General features: G+C 38.1%; 2 protein-coding genes across 2 annotated transcripts; both read right to left on the minus strand.

Moving 5' to 3' along the window:
- Window positions 1-482: 482 nt before the first annotated feature.
- On the minus strand, window positions 483-2,163 carry LOC132546663 (putative uncharacterized protein DDB_G0285119). Its single transcript, XM_060210385.1, has 2 exons — window positions 2,143-2,163; window positions 483-1,712 (listed from the first exon to the last, which is right to left on the minus strand). The coding sequence occupies exons 1-2, from the start codon at window positions 2,161-2,163 to the stop codon at window positions 483-485; spliced, it is 1,251 nt and encodes a 416-aa protein (XP_060066368.1).
- Window positions 2,164-2,941: 778 nt separating this feature from the next.
- Window positions 2,942-4,415, minus strand: LOC132546665 (DC-STAMP domain-containing protein 2-like). The gene is made up of 3 exons (XM_060210386.1): window positions 4,301-4,415; window positions 4,000-4,099; window positions 2,942-3,347 (listed from the first exon to the last, which is right to left on the minus strand). The coding sequence occupies exons 1-3, from the start codon at window positions 4,383-4,385 to the stop codon at window positions 3,194-3,196; spliced, it is 339 nt and encodes a 112-aa protein (XP_060066369.1). The 5' UTR covers window positions 4,386-4,415; the 3' UTR covers window positions 2,942-3,193.
- Window positions 4,416-16,910: the final 12,495 nt, after the last annotated feature.

Genomic DNA, 16,910 nt, shown 5'->3' on the forward strand with positions numbered 1-16,910 from the left:
TGTTGTCTGTTTCCTGAGTGTTGTCTTATGTTCCACGAGTGATGTCTAATGTTGCATGAGCATTGTCTAATGTTGTCTTAATGTTGTTTAAAGTTGCCAGAATGTTGTCTAATGATTCCTGAGTGTTGTTTAATGTTTTCTGAGTGTTGTCTAATGTTTCCCGAGTGTTTTCTGCTTCCTAAGAGTTGTCTGAAGTTTCACGAGTGTTGTCTAATGTTTCCCGAGTGTTGTCTGTTTCTTGAGTGTTGTCTAATGTTGCCTGAGTGTTGTCTAATGTTATCTGAGTGTTGTCTGTTTCCTAAGAGTTGTCTAATGTTTCCTGAGTGTTGTCTGCTTTTTTAGAGTTGTCTAATGTTTCCCGAGTGCTGTCTAATGTTGTCTGGGTGTTGTCTAATGTTTCCCGAGTGTTGTCTGTTTCCTGAGTGTTGTCTTATGTTCCACGAGTGATGTCTAATGTTGCATGAGCATTGTCTAATGTTGTCTTAATGTTGTTTAAAGTTGTCTGAATGTTGTCTGTTTCCTGAGTGTTGTTTAATGTTTTCTGAGTGTTGTCTAATGTTTTCCGAGTGTTGTCTGCTTCCTAAGAGTTGTCTAATGTTTCCCGAGTGTTGTCTAATGTTTCCCGAGTGTTGTCTTATGTTTTCTGAGTGTTGTCTAATGCCGTCTGAGTGTTGTCGATGTTGTCTGAATGTTGTTTGAGTGTTGTCTAATGTTTCCAGAGTGCTGGTTGATGCTTCCTGAGTGTTGTCTGTTTCCTGAGTGTTGTCTAATATTTCCTGAGTGTTGTCTAATGTTTCCTGAGTGTTGTCTAATGTTGCTTGAGTGTTGTCTAATGTTGCCTGGGTGTTGTCTAATGTTGTTTGAGTGTTGTCTAATGTTTCCAGAATGTTTTCTGTTTCCTGAGTATTGTCTAATGTTGTCTGGGTGTTGTTTGATGTTTCCTGAGTGTTGTCTAATGTTTCCCGAGTGTTGTCTAATGTTTTCTGAGTGTTGTCTAATGCCGTCTGAGTGTTGTCGATGTTGTCTGAATGTTGTTTTATGTTGCTTGAGTGTTGTCTAATGTTTCCAGAGTGCTGGTTGATGCTTCCTGAGTGTTGTCTGTTTCCTGAGTGTTGTCTAATGTTTCCCGAGTGTTGTCTAATGTTTCCCGAGTGTTGTCTAATGTTTTCCGAGTGTTGTCTAATGCCGTCTGAGTGTTGTCGATGTTGTTTGAGAGTGTTGTCTAATGTTTCCAGAGTGCTGTTTGATGCTTCCTGAGTGTTGTCTGTTTCTTGAGTGTTGTCTAATATTTCCTGAGTGTTGTCTAATGTTGCCTGGGTGTTGTCTGATGATTCCTGAGTGTTGTCTAATGTTTCCCGAGTGTTGTCTGTTTTCTGAGTATTGTCTAATGTTGCCTGGGTGTTGTCTGATGATTCCTGAGTGTTGTCTAATGTTTCCCGAGTGTTGTCTGTTTCCTGAGTATTGTCTAATGTTGCCTGGGTGTTGTCTGATGATTCCTGAGTGTTGTCTAATGTTTCCCGAGTGTTGTCTGTTTCCTGAGTATTGTCTAATGTTGCCTGGGTGTTGTCTGATGATTCCTGAGTGTTGTCTAATGTTTCCTGAGTGTTGTCTGTTTCCTGAGTATTGTCTAATGTTGATTCCTGAGTGTTGTCTAATGTTTGAGTGTTGTTGTTTCCTGAATTGTCTAATGTTGCATGTTGAGTGAGTGTTGTCTAATGTGTTCATGAGTGTTGTTTAATGCACTGATCGCCCGGAAATGTCGACCGGGCAGGTTTATAGCTCTATTTACTTGTATTGTGTACGTTCCAGATACAAGTCATCTACGCACATGCCTAACTGGGCACTGATCAAGCATAGGACCGACTTCCGGACAACTACGACAACCAGACACTTATTTAGTAACCGCCTACATGTACACCGTGTGAAAGACTTATGCAGTTTTTCTCAAAGATTCCTTCAGTCTCTTAATATCTGTTAAAATAATGTACTACATGTTCTTGATTCATAAAAGAAGACGACTGTTTCCTTAGATACAAAAGTCCCTACCATTCCTGGATCATGTAAATAAATCAGGTTAGTCTATTTTCTTATTACGTCACATCTTTTTCGAGTCTTCCAATCCTACTCTAAAACCACACTAACGTTCAGCTTCTTACAACGCATTGTTATTATAGTAATACTGGTTCGCGCGCTTGTCCAGCTTTCATTACAAAAATGGCACAGACCTATGTGTTCAGAATTTGTGACATACCACTGGTGAGTCTGTCATTGTATCTTAAGACATGTGAACTTGTCAGATTATAAGTAATTGTATGTGTGTGCGTACGCGCGAGTGTGAGAGAGATTGTTTTAATCGTGCTGTAACTATCATAAATGCGGGCAGGTAATCCTCCCGACCATGTATGTATGCGTGTGTGTGTGCGTGTTTTCATGTCACAACCCAGGCTTGCCAGGAAAATCACACTTGGCTTCGTTTTGAAGACGTGTTGAAATCCTGCTTTTGTATTCTGAATATACCACAGGAAAAAATCTTAAACGCGGTGTTTCAAACCATTCATTTCAAAATACACTATTTTAAGAATCCTGACGAAATCAGACAGCAAAGTTATGTCGGGTATTACATTTTGTAAATTGTGACAATCAAATTCGGTTTCCGTACCCGTTCAACTAATTGCTTTTAATTAATTTTAGATAATATCATTGTGTATCGTGAGAAAGGTAACGTATATTGAACGTATGTAAATGGGAGTGTCTTTGTTTCAAAATGGAACATTTAAACTTCACCATGTCCAAATTTTACCACATATTTAAATGAGTTATTTAAGCATGCAAATTAGATTTTACCTGATATTTCCGGTCTACGCTAGATCAGATACTACATATTATAAAAAAGGTAATTAACAAAGACTAGAAAGGTTAGTTTTTAATTTGCGAGTGATTGGAACATAAATAACTGCAGATTTACTTATTAACTTTTCATTTTCTATTTAACATTTTTTTCATTATTATTGAATAATTGTGTGTGTGCGCGTCTGTGCGTGTGTGTATGTGTGTGTGCGTGTGTGTGTGTGTGTGAGAGAGAGAGATAGTTTGCTGTAACTATCGTCAATGCGGGCAGGTATTCATTCAATGATTACTTTACTCAATGATATAAACATTTTGACAGATTTTGATACTAAATATTCGTGTTCATTTAATCCTTGTACTCCTGTGTTATCTGGAGTTGATGACGGAACGTTCCTAATATGTTTGACGGTGTCCGTTCTTCTTGAAGACGCTGGATTTCTTGACGTCGTCTCTGTGAAATTTGTGCCATCCTTGCAACTTCTTCATCATCACTGGAATCTCTGTATATATAAACAACAACATCATTCTGAACCTTTGGGGATTGTGTATCATGAAAGGTATCTGTTTTAAGGTAATTTTATTAAAACACACAGACTTCTGCCCAATTTATCATTAACAATTTTATCAGATTTCACGGAAAGGTTTGTCACAAATTTAACAAAAGGACGACTCAGAATGGACTAAGGTTGGTTAATGAACATAATTATAATGGTAAACAAGTGGGCTACCCTTATTCTGTGGTCTCTCAAGCCATTGTGCATAACAAATTAGTTTTTTGTCCTGACGATCAGTCCCCGCCATTGAAACATTTTTAAAAAAAACATTTCCATCCTCAGCTAATATTTTCAGAATCGTTGAAATCTTCTGGCCTGAATTTTCCCTTTAGCCTCGTTTCGGAATGAACCATGCTACCAAATTTAACATATCCATTTACCTCCCCGAAAAATGCAATTCCTGCCGAGACCTATCGGGTGACGTCATTTTGTTATAAGGTTACCATAGTGATATTATATGTAGTCCTATGATGGTGGGCGTGTTACATGACAGAGTGGACCAGGTATGTGATAAGTTGACCACAGTAAGGTACGTCAAGTGGACAATGAACACCCCGCCATGGCAATGCTCATTCGGATGGAATAATTTTGGAAATACCTTTCTTCACTGAAGTCTGAGAGGTCTCCATAATCAACAGGGTTCATACACACAGTACACATGTTGTTGAGGTCGGAGAAACAGAGAGTGCAGTATAAACCTTGTTAAAAGTAAAAGAAGATGTGAATCAGGCAAGTAACTTCTCAAGCGAACAGTGATAACTAAGAGGAACAAAAGCAATATGTGCCCTCTGAACACAAACAAAAACAATGATATACATAGGGATGCTTCAGACTAGTTTTATATAATACTATATGGTTATTGTTTAGCACTATTACATCTGACCAACAAGTTGTCTTACCGTCACACCCGGCATTCACACAGTGGATAAAGTTGTCATAATCTGTTTTCCTTCCTTCCTTGCCACAACACAAACACGACTTCATGTCCCATCCTAGATGTCGGAATAACTTCCCAGCCAACGGATATCTGATTAAACAACAATTAACAACAGTTTAGAAAGGAAGACAATTTGAAAGATATGATGAAGAACATGATATAAAAAAAAAGTTTAAACTAACCCACCAGTAGAACACTGAACATTACTTACTTTAACCCGACAAATCTGACGACACATTGTTTACGAGTAAGGTGTGAAATTACTTGACGTCTGAATTACATACATTTGGTCTGTAATTAATAACAGGTCTGTTATACTAGGTTTTCTTAAGTTTACAGAGATGGCTGGACATCTTTATAAATGTCACAAATTGCTGAAATTTCCGATCATTTATTAATGAAGTAAACCTTTCTACTTTGGTCTTCATGTTCACTACGTTAGAGATACCGATTACTCAGAATATTCCTGAATGAAACGTCTAACAATAAACGTTAAAAGATCCTCACAAAGGGACTTTACAAACAGTATTTAAAAACTAATATTTTACTGTCGATAACAAATATTACTTAAACTCGGAATAAAATCTATTCATCGCATTGAATAGTGACGTCACGTATATTTCGATAGCAGATAGGTTAGCGATATGGAAGACAATCAGTTTGAGAATTGACACACGTCAGGGCGGGGTCTGCATGGTGTCAGACTTCAAATCTGCATATTACACTGATAATACATTTCTTTCTTAGCTCAATAACTTACCTGTGAAATATACACATTTTAGGTTTGATTTTTAGCATTGACTGATCTTGACTATTAAGTTTCACTATGCTTCATTATGATATCACAAAATATTCACTGGAAAAATAATCGAAATTTGACCTTAAATTTTTCCCTAAAATATCTAAATTATTTCCATTTTGAACGTTAACCTGATGGTTTTGATTTGTGGTAGGTTGACTTTTCATTTGATTTCAGTCGATTTTACTTCATTATGTGAGATCAAAGTATCTTGACCTTTGACCTCATGACACTGACCTGTGAGTAGAGGTATTGCTACGTATTCCTATTTGTGTATTTGTAGTGACCTTGACATTTGGCGTCTAAAAATGAAAGGCGATTGAGAGCTTACACATCCTGTGTAAGAGTTAAGGATTAAGTCTGCGTTAACATCGAAACCGATTTTTCTATTTAAAGTATCAGTGACCTTAACCTTTGACATCAGGACTTACAAATTACTCTTGGGTATGTACGAAAAAGCATTTTGTAAAGCTTCATTTGTTGAGCAGAACTTGAGACATTGTGCCGAAACAAAACGCGACCTGATTACTATTCCTCAGTACAATACAGTTTCGATATATTTATTCAGCAGTAAACGTAACACATAAAAACCAAGATAATATCTTTACATAAGGTGACCATGTTAGTTATATTGACTCAGACTAAGATGTACAAAATCGGCAATTTACCTTGGTATCTAGCAGATTTAAACGAACAAATTTTTAATTTTTTTTTTTGCCAACATCTTGAAGTGATGTATATTTCAATTTACCTTGGTATCTAGCAGATTTAAACGAACAAATTTTTAATTTTTTTTTTTTTGCCAACATCTTGAAGTGATGTATATCTGACTGTCATATTCTCTTCTATTTCTAGAAGTACATACTGATTAACTGAAATAGTCTCACGCGATTTACAAATAAAAAGCTTATGAAAAAAGGAACAGGTAGGAAATACATATCAAACAGATGTTTTAAAACGGAATTAATTTGCTATCAGCAGACCTGGAGAGCGTGTGATCGTGAAGGTTGTTGATATCAAATAGAGGAAATGGAATTGATTATACTGTCAAACAATACCATTACTATAGACATATACTACAAATTTCCGCGGTTAACCTGGTGTCAAAATTTCAAAAATTCTTAGTCAGAAGAATTGGAATTCGCTCAGCACGTACAAATTGGATACGAAATAACAATAAAACTTTATGTTCTATAGTCTACTGATTTCTGTTAGTGCATGTTTTCATCAACCTCATCAAAAGATTATAAATGTATAACACATTGTGATGTAAATATATAGTTTGTGCAGAAATGTAGTTTATGCGAATCTATACACATAGGGAAAACACATCCACACCTCCGGTTCCATCTTTTTATTCTCTCTCCTTTTTTTTATCTCCGTGCCCCGGAGAGTTACAAACAAAATTGTAAGTGCTACATTGTATGTGAATTATCTCCCCTCACCCAATGACACTGCATCTGCGCTACACCCATTTATAGGTAATTACACAACATCCCCCCCACGCAAAGTAAAATTGAGAAACAATTTTATCATGGGTGTACGGAGATACAATGACATTGGATGTAAAGGTGAAAAGGACTCGCTATACAATTTTACAAACATTACAATATTATAAATGGTAAATATACTTGTATGGAATGGAGTAAAATATAGCATTCTGAACAGGATGACCTTTTGACACAAGCTAGTGTAAATACTGCTACCATAACTGGGTATAAGACATAATTCATCAGACCTGAACACTCGGAGAATCCCACTCTCAAAAATTGTATGCAAAAGCATTGTATAGGAAAATTTGAGCATTTACAAAAAGGTACGGTCAAAATGACAATCAAGTATACTCTATACCCTGGTGTAGTCTTAAGAAATTACCGATCACACAACTATAATTGATTATACTCAAGCATCCATAAATGGCAATATTGATCTAGACATAATTCAGCAAAACTTATGAACAAGAAAAAGGTATATAGTGTCATTCATAACTCATATCAAGGACTATCAGCATATAATATTCGAAATTGAAAATCCATTTAAAATAAGATGCGATATACTACCTGTATATGAAAATATATCAAAAACATATGACATGCATATGGCTACAATTAGGCGCAAAATCCATCTGGCATCATCAACTGCAATAATTCATAATTCAATATTAGCAATGTACCAAAAAGAGGCAAAAGAGTAAGTGATTCATAGTCCATTAATACTGAGGTTGTAAAGAGAACAATTTAATCCTACGAATTAATTCGGACATGGGCAATAATTGTATAATTTGTATCATAAAACAAAAAAATGAAAAAAAATGCAATATTCCTGTATTATTTGATGTACGACTATACAGTATATATACAATGGGCAAAATATTAGGCATTGAGAATCTCTGTGTCAATGTAATCAAAACCATAAAACATGTAAAAAACTCGCGCATAAGACACAAATTTGCAAATTGGTAGCATGATAATCATTGAGCGCATGGGAAAAATTGCATCTTAAAGGAACATCTTCCATCGACTAGGTTAAGATAATAAAACCATAAAAGTTGCATATGTGAAGCATCATCCATTAAAAAAAAACGACTAGAAATATAAGGTCAAACACATAATACAACATATGCATAAAAATGTTTACAAAATACCCACAGTTCACTATACAACCTGACACAAGCTTTCAATACCTATACAACTGGGGGAGGTTTGCGTCTTACAAGACGTTTAGCAGCAGCATCTAAGCGTCTGAACGGAATCCAGAGCGCATTTTGAGCGGGCTCACCAACAAGGTGAACAAGATAGTTCGTGTTTATGCCATCTTGCCGTTGAGCTAACACACGCTTTATTTTATGTACACCACCATCACTCAACATATCAGACGAGAAGAGAGTGTCAGGGTTAAAGTGTTCATCATCACGGAACCGAAGGGGTTTATTAATTTGTCGTTTAGGTCGAACCAACAGAGATAATGTTGTATGATGCGATGATGCGGAAAAGTTATCAGCACTTAAAGAATCGACTTCAGTCGTACAATCAAACACATCGGAAGGGAGGTCGGTGTTCAAAGCTGAGCCTGGTGAATCAACCTCAGTAGGTGCATCAAATGCGTCAATATCAGTGGAAACATCAAAACGTGGGTCCTGAGTAGGTGCGCGAACAGAAGTAATGGCTTCATCGATGAAAAAGTTTGTTGGGTTAGGAGCCCGAATGTAAGCCATTTTGAGGCGGTCCACGTGTACAGGTTTAGACATAACCTTTCCTGAATCTTTGTCCTTCAGGGATATCATATGAGAACTAAGGACCTGGTGAACGACATAAGGCCCGGACGCCTTTGGTTGTAGTTTGTGACCTTGGCCCGTAGGTATTGTCTGAAGATATACATAGTCACCAGCTGTAAGATCCAATGGGCGCGAATCACGATTAACACGGTCCGTCATTTTCTCACGTGACTTATTGACATTGTCAAGCATTTCAGAACGAATGAGTGACAGCCGTTTTGCTCTTTGACGAATAAAATCATGACAGGTAGCAGGCAGACCTCCAAAGTCGGTATTAGAAACATTGCCAAGAGGAAATTTTGGTCGTTGTCCATACAGAGCTTCAAACGGGGAGTAACCTGTACCACTGTTTACGGAGTTGTTCATTGCAAACACAATTGCAGGTAATATGTCCTCCCAAGTCTTACCTTGGCTAATGTATGGTGTTATCCGCTCAGCTAAGGTGCGGTGAGCACGCTCGCATGATCCCAGACAATGATGCACAAAGGCGGGAGTAAAGAACTGAGCGACTGATAGTAGACGACATACCTCTGCAGTACATTTCGACATAAACTCAGTGCCCTGATCACTAAGAAGCGAGTCACATACTCCAAATTGTTGAAATAGTTCAAAAAGACACTGAGATACCGTAATCACGTCCTTGCTGGGAATAGGTAATACAAATAAATACCGCGGATACAAGTCAATTGCAGTGAAAATGTATGAATTACCCTTGGAAGAAGTTGGCAGTGGTCCATATAAGTCAATTTGCCACACTTCAAATGGAGCAGAAGGCGTTTTGAAAGCAGTGATTGTTGATTTGGTAGGTAGCTTCGTCATTTTACGGGTTTGACACTCGTGACAAGATCGAACATAATCACCGACTATACACGACATCTTGGGGAAATAGTAGTGCATTCTCAAGGTATCATAGGTATGCTGAATACCGCCATGCCCACCCATAGGAGAGTCATGATAAAGATGTAGCATAGTTCGTATCATGGGTTGTGGCAATGCAAGTTGGTAGTGTTCCATGAGCTGAGAGCGTTTCGATTTAGCAATCCGAGAATGAAATAGGAGGTTATCAACAAGGATGAAGTCAGAAGATTTCAGTAAAATCACTCGCGCTTGTTTCTGCGATGTAGGTAAAGCACCATTGGAAAGATATCTATATAAGTCACGATAATGTTCATCAACCTTCTGTAAATCAATGATATCTTGCCTTGAGAAATTTGTTGTATTAAAAACCTCAAGATTCCGTATTTGGTCAATCTGCGGGTCAGATTCTGTTTGTACATCAATACTGTCCGTTAATATTTCTAGATCTGACTCGTCGTCTTTGTCGGACATCTCCCGATCATCCAACGTTGTATGTTGTATGTCCTGTGTCAGATTCATCTGATTTTCCAATGCTGGTGGTAGTGGAATATGAATGTCGGAACAAAGTGGCGATAACAGTTGATGGGATTGAAGTACCTGCTCATCACTGATGTCTGAAGAATCTAAGTCTACAGAGTTCAAGATTTCAATGTCATCATCCACTCCAATGGAAGAATCACACAGAACATTGTTATGGTCTGAAACGGTTTCTGTAGGGACTATCCCGATATCGGACTGTGGTTTGGAGACTTGACTTTGTTGAGGTTTTGAAGCAACAGTACTTCCATGAGACATGCGTTTGTGGTAGATATGTCGTGAATGTCCAATACGTTTTTGATCAACGGCGTCATCTGTGTCAGCATCATAGCCGTCATCAACATCATCGAAGACTGGCATTGGTTGACGTAAAGCAACATGTTGCACTTTCTTAGAGTTAATGTTCAAACACTGTTCATTACTATCAACAATGACAACATCATGTTTCGCCGACGGAACATCAGTATCAGTATGTTGACACTTTAACAAATCTCTGATGTCTTGTCCATTAGGCAGATTGATGACACATTGCGGTTCATTAACATATGGGAAATGCGGATCATCCTCATTTGGGCTGGAGAAATGTTCATTTTCATTTGAACGACATCGACTGAGGGCGTCCTCTACGACCATATTTGCGGCAGGTTTGTAGTCCCAATCAAAGCTGAACTGCTGTAGGATAGCCAACCATCTTTCATATATGGCACCATGAAATTGTTTCTGGTAAAGTGGTCGGAGTGCCTGGTGGTCACATTCGATGATAAAATGGCGTCCCCGCAAATAATCTGCACAGTCAAGAACACTGGTCACTACACCCAACAGTTCTAATTTTGTAGGTCCATATGACTGTTGGCCTTTATTTAACGACTTCGATCCAAACCGTATGATTTTGTGGATGCTAGGTTCTGCATGCGTTTTATCAACCTCCTTTTCCATAGTATCTGTGGGGTGAAGCTGGTATAGCATATATCCGATTCCTTTGGAAGATGTGTCCACTCCTAGATGAAATGGCAGGTCATAGCGTGGAAACGCGAGTATATCGGAGTCGGAGAGGAGAAGTTTCAATTTTACAAATGCGGCATCCTGTTCACATGTCCATATGAATTTCTGGTCCTTTTTCAGTAACCGTAGCAACGGCTGAGCCTCTGCAGCATAATTGGGTATATATTTGCGAAACCAGTTCATTAGACCAAGAAAACGTTTCAACTCAGTAAGATTACTTGGTTTAGGCATATCCTGTACCGCTTTAATCCGATCAGGTGGAGGGCGAATACCATCCTTTGAAATGATGTGACCCAAGTATAGGCAGGATGATTTGGCAAATGAACACTTTTTGGGGCCCAACTTTAAACCGGCAGCATGAAACCTCGAAAATACATCGTGTAGATCAGCGAGATGTTGGCTAAACGTTTCTGAAAATACCAAAACATCATCCAAGTAACACAACACTGCACGAAAGGTAAGGCCATGCAAGACTTTGTCCATTAGTAACTGGAATGTATTCGGCGCTGTTGATAGGCCCATAGGCATCCGCTGAAATTGATATGTCCCGAAACATGTGTTAAAAGCAGTATAGCGTCGCGACTCGGGAGCAATGCCCATCTGGAAAAATCCAGACGACAAGTCAATTGAAGTGATAAAGTTTGGTACACGTTCACTAAATGACTCTGTCAATTCTTGTAGATTGGGAATAGTATAGTGGAATGGACGTGTCTGTGAATTTAAATGTCTGAAATCACAGCAGAAACGATATTGGGCCAAGCTCTTTTCCCGCGAGTTATCCTGGAGTTTATCCAGGTCTTTACAGCGTTTAGTCACTAGCACAATGGGACTGGTGATAATAAGATCATCCATTTCAGAAACTGGAGTTATGATGCCCTGTGATAGGAGTTCATCTAACTGATGACGCAAAACCTGACGTTTATCCGGAGAAAGTCTGTATGGTTTCTGGTTTTTAGCTACAGGGTCCGGTTTTAACAAAATCTTGTGCTGAACAAGATCCGTATAACCAAGTGACGGATTATCTGGGGTAACAAAAATGTCAGCATGTTTATGTAAAAGTTCAAACAATTGTGACCTTTCCTGTTCCGATAGGGTATCAGAAACATCAAAATAAGAACTAAATCTTTCATTATCAACAGAGTTACTTGCTCTTGGTTTATCTACAGAATGAGTAGGACTTGATGTAGATAAATGGTTACATGAAAACATTTCAGGGCTATTCTGAAAAAATCTAGTACTCGGCAAACTACACTTCTCATTATGTACATAAATCTTATTTACACTATCTAAAACATTCCTATGTGCTGTGCAGAAATTTGATTGCAAAGGTAAATCATCAACAGCACAATTACATTTCTCAAATAAGTCAACATTTGTACAAGGTTTGGCAGCTTGAATATTTTCCTTAGAAACACATTTATCAAAAACAGGTGAATCAAAAATGTGACACTTGGCAACATGACAACATTTGACATCATTTGTAGTATCACTTTGACAACATTTGGCATCAAGACAAGTGTTGACAACATGAGAACATTTGGCATCATTTGTACATTTGACATCACTTTTGCCATGATGTTGACAACATGACATATTCACTGATTGGGTAAATGGGCTATGCTGGGCAACATTAGAGATACCAGTGGTGGCATCACTTGAACTGGGCATACCAACATCAAATGTAGACTGAGCAACATGTTGGCAACATTTATCATCAGTAAAATTGGTATTTACAGGGGACATCAAATGATTGGATGAACTAGGTACACTGACATCAGATAAAGACTTGGTAACAACATGACAACATCTAGCAACATCAGCGGTCAAGTCTACATTAGTGTCAGCGGAACTAGTACTAGCATCTGTTGGTAACATAGCATCATGTACATGGGCAACATTTTGGCAAAATTTGGCATCAGTAAGTAATGAATCTACACTGGAGTTAGTAGGCCCAGATTTAGCATGACCTTTGTCTGGAAATGTATCTGGAGCATGAACATTGAAATTGTGGTCATTCAATATAACATCTTTGTTGAAATTTAAAACTTGAAATCGCCCCAAAACCTTGCCTCTAGGCACTGTTACTGATTTACCTGTGGGATTTAGTAGTTGTACAGGTATCATACACTTTTTATTGACATTTACAACACTCTTAGCCATAAGTAAACCACTTTTGTGTAGTTTTGTATTACCCTGACATACACCCTGGACACCATATAAAGTATTTGGAACAGAAGCCCATAATTGACATTCACTGTTGGGTGAAATCACACATCTTTTCGAACACACTATATCAGCTCTGTCTGACAAGTAAGTGTAATTACCAAAATCTAGGGTAATATTATAGGTAGCCAGATAACTAACTCCCAACAGTAAAGGGTGGGAGCTTTCCTGAATGACAAAAACTTCAATACTATGGTTACCATGGGGAGTTTTCATGTAAACTTTTGCTTTACCATAGACGTGGATTGTTTGGTTATTTGCTAAAACAATGTTGGTACAACTATCAACACAAAGTGATGATTTACAATGGGCAGGAATTGAGTCATACATGTAATGGGACATGACATTTATCTGACTACCCGTATCAATCAAAGCAGCAACATCTAAGTTACCAAATTTGACAGGCATGTACAAGAAATGCGAGTTCATATCTGATTTTGTGGCACCATCAGACTTAAAGTCAGTGTTTGTGTCAGAGTCAGTTTCTAGTGTGGTGGCATCATATGTGGAAATTGAGGTGGTCTGGGGAATTGGTATGGCACTGGAGGTACATGGCCCGGAGAGTTGTGCCGTGAGTTCCTCGCCGGGGCTTGGTAGTTTAACTGTCCACACATTAACGCGGTATGGCCATCCTGACAACATAGTTGGCAGATTACATCAGGTGATGGAATACCTTGTCCATTCCATAAACACTCGAATTGCTTATGTCCCTTACCTCCACACCGATGACATGTTATGAAACCAGCACGGTTATAAGGGCTTGTTCTGTCTGGTGCGCGCTCGCGTACACGTGACGTGGTAATATCAGGGGAACGCCCATATCGTTCATGTGTCTCTAAGTTAACTAGATGTGTATTTGCCATCTTGTCTACGACTGTATTAAGTTTCTCAACAATAGAGTTCAAGTCAGCATTGGTACTAGTAGTTGACACAGGGGCTACATGCGACACACTGGTTGGAGTACCACCGGTGTTACTAGACACAGGTATCAGATGTGACACACTAGCATCCCCAGAACGAAAACCATATAAGCTACCCATCTGTGCAGCTGTCAATGCAGAGTGACTGTCCATCGGCTGACCGGCACTTACAAAAAACTGCAACTTTTCCGGCAGTGCAGAAATAAACTTGGACAATATTTCGACATCAGATTTGCCCACCCGTTGGCCCCTTTCAATAAGTCGGGCGTAAAAATCCTCAAGTGGCTCGTGGGGCGAAAGTGTCATGTTCACAAAATTTTGCACTTCTAGAAGTAGGGCCGGACTTGAAGCAGAGAGTTTTGTGTATTCATCTTGGAAGGCCTGCTGTACAACTTCCCACTTTTGGTCATGTAATTTGTTTGTATTAAACCAGGTCTGAGCCGGTCCATGCAGTAAGAGATGGAATAATGGCACACGTTTATCGTCTATCTGGTTGTCGGGGTCTCCAGCCAAAGAGTACAAATTGACATAAGACTGAAACTCCTGCATAAACTTCGCAGCATTCTCATAGGCTAAGCCTGAAAATTTCCGGCACTTAGATATGTCCATGGTGAAAGGTTTGTGGTTATTAGAACTAATACGACACACAGAAGTATGTTTCTTAGTGTAAGCAGCAAAACGTTTATTACAGGCTGTATCAGTAGTTACTCTGGGCGTAAATGTTTTTACTGAAGACTCACGACGTGGAAAAAATAAATATTCATCAGCACAATTTATGTTCGAACGTATAAGATCAGACGGCGGAGAATCACCAAAATCTGATGCCTGCAGACAATGAGTTTTCAAAAATGTGTCCGATAATATACCATTATTACATTCGACATCGGATCGTCCAAGATTTACACCTGTAGTTAAGTCGGTATCATCAGCAGAATCAGTAAGTTCATATTCCGACAAACTGTACAAAACTGTTGAACTTAAATCGTCGGTGTTGAACGAATCCATTTAGAAGCGTCATTATAAAACATCAGATATTCACACCACAGGCACTCGAGGCCAGGATATTATTTTTTAAACATTGATTTTTGTTTTAGCACTCATAACTGACGTTATTTAAACGAAATATCAGCAGAATTCAAGTTTATGTGCCGGTTGAAAAATCCGAGGTCCACGGTCATTAAAAATACACAAGGCAAGCAACTCCAGATTTTAAAAAATCGACCCCTCGCTTGGAAACTGGCTCAAAAAAAGTAGTTATGATAAGTTCCTTGTAAAACAATATGTATCCGTAGGTAGTGTGTATATTTACCTTTTATTTGGTGCATAACAATACAGGCAACGAGAAATTCACAATACGTACATGAGATTAACATCTCAATAATCGGAGATTTTATCGTCCATGTAATTATCTTTGACGGAAGTAACATGCCATTTCAAGGGCGGTCACTCCGACTTTTTGGGAGAGGAGTTCCGGATAGCACTATACCAGTGAACAGGTAAGAAAGGTTCCGATGTCATTACGCGCGTAACTTCAAAATAGATATTTTTATTTCTACAAATACATTTGCGGGGATGGAAAAATAATGGCTGGGCAAAGAAAGTCCACAGTTGCCAACTCGGATACTATATCATGGTAAGGGATTATACAGAATGCATCAACTTTCAATCAAGCTGGCGGTAATGAGAATTTTTTTAAAAAAAAAAATAGAAAAAAAAAATCATGCAGATAATGAAAAAAGGGCGCAATTTATGAAAAATATCGTGGGGGAAATATAAACTTAGAAATTGGAAATTAAATGATTTTTTCCATAGTGATTTTTGTCAAGTTATTGAGAATATTTGAAAAGAAATAAATATTACTTATTAACCAAGAGGCCCAAAGGGCTTGTATTGCTACATGTACTGTAAGTTTTGGCAAACATCCATACAATGGACTTCCTGACCAAATATCATGACCCAAGGCCTTTTTGGTTATCAGAAGATGTTATTTAAGGGTTTATCCATGACCTTGAATATAATGTCAAAGTAATATCTTTTCTCAAACTTTGTTGCCCTTCACCCAAGAAACCTTTTAACAAACATCATGATCCCTGGACTTTTGGTTAATCGGAATAAGTCGTTTAAAAAATCAACACATTGGACCAAAGTGACCTTGAATAAAGGTCAATGTATTTTTTTGCTGCAAACGGTGTAGGGCTTTATCTAAGGAACGATATTTTTCATAAATTGCGCCTCTTTTCAAATATTCTCAATAAGTTGACAAAAATCACTATGGAAAAAATCATTTAATTTCCAATTTCTAAGTTAATATATTTCCCCCACGATATTTTTCATAAATTGCGCCCTTTTTTCATTATCTGCATGATTTTTTTCTTTTTTTTTTTTTTTTTTTTTTTTGAAAAAAAAATTCTCATTACCGCCAGCTTGATTGAAAGTTGATGCATTCTGTATAATCCCTTACCATGATATTGTATCCGAGTTGGCAAATGTGGACTTTCTTTGCCCAGCCATTATTTTTCCATCCCCGCAAATGTATTTGTAGAAATAAAAATATCTATTTTGAAGTTACGCGCGTAATGACATCGGAACCTTTCTTACCTGTTCACTGGTATAGTGCTATCCGGAACTCCTCTCCCAAAAAGTCGGAGTGACCGCCCTTGAAATGGCATGTTACTTCCGTCAAAGATAATTACATGGACGATAAAATCTCCGGTTATTGAGATGTTAATCTCGTGTACGTATTGTGAATTTCTCGTTGCCTGTAATGTTATGCACCAAATAAAAGGTAAATATACACACTACCTACGGATACATATTGTTTTACAAGGAACTTATCATAACTACTTTTTTTGAGCCAGTTTCCAAGCGAGGGGTCGATTTTTTAAAATCTGGAGTTGCTTGCCTTGTGTATTTTTAATGACCGTGGACCTCGGATTTGTCAACCGGCACATAAACTTGA

This window comes from Ylistrum balloti, unplaced genomic scaffold, assembly GCF_031769215.1.
Source record: "Ylistrum balloti isolate Yb309-2 unplaced genomic scaffold, AGI_CSIRO_Ybal_v1 Utg369902, whole genome shotgun sequence".
In the NCBI taxonomy this organism is placed as follows: domain Eukaryota; kingdom Metazoa; phylum Mollusca; class Bivalvia; order Pectinida; family Pectinidae; genus Ylistrum; species Ylistrum balloti.

Bases quoted from the DNA above. Each gene is read 5' to 3' on its own strand.
- LOC132546663 (XM_060210385.1), bottom strand. From the start codon at position 2,163: ATGCGTTGTAAGAAGCTGAAC. The intron at 1,713-2,142 runs GTTAGTGTGGTT...TGAACACATTAG, and splicing joins TGCGTTGTAAGAAGCTGAAC to ACAACACTCACTCAACATGC.
- LOC132546665 (XM_060210386.1), bottom strand. From the start codon at position 4,385: ATGAAGTCGTGTTTGTGTTGTGGCAAGGAAGGAAGGAAAACAGATTAT. The intron at 4,100-4,300 runs GTAAGACAACTT...ACTTTTAACAAG, and splicing joins TGTGAATGCCGGGTGTGACG to GTTTATACTGCACTCTCTGT. The intron at 3,348-3,999 runs GTATTTCCAAAA...TTATATATACAG, and splicing joins TCAGACTTCAGTGAAGAAAG to AGATTCCAGTGATGATGAAG.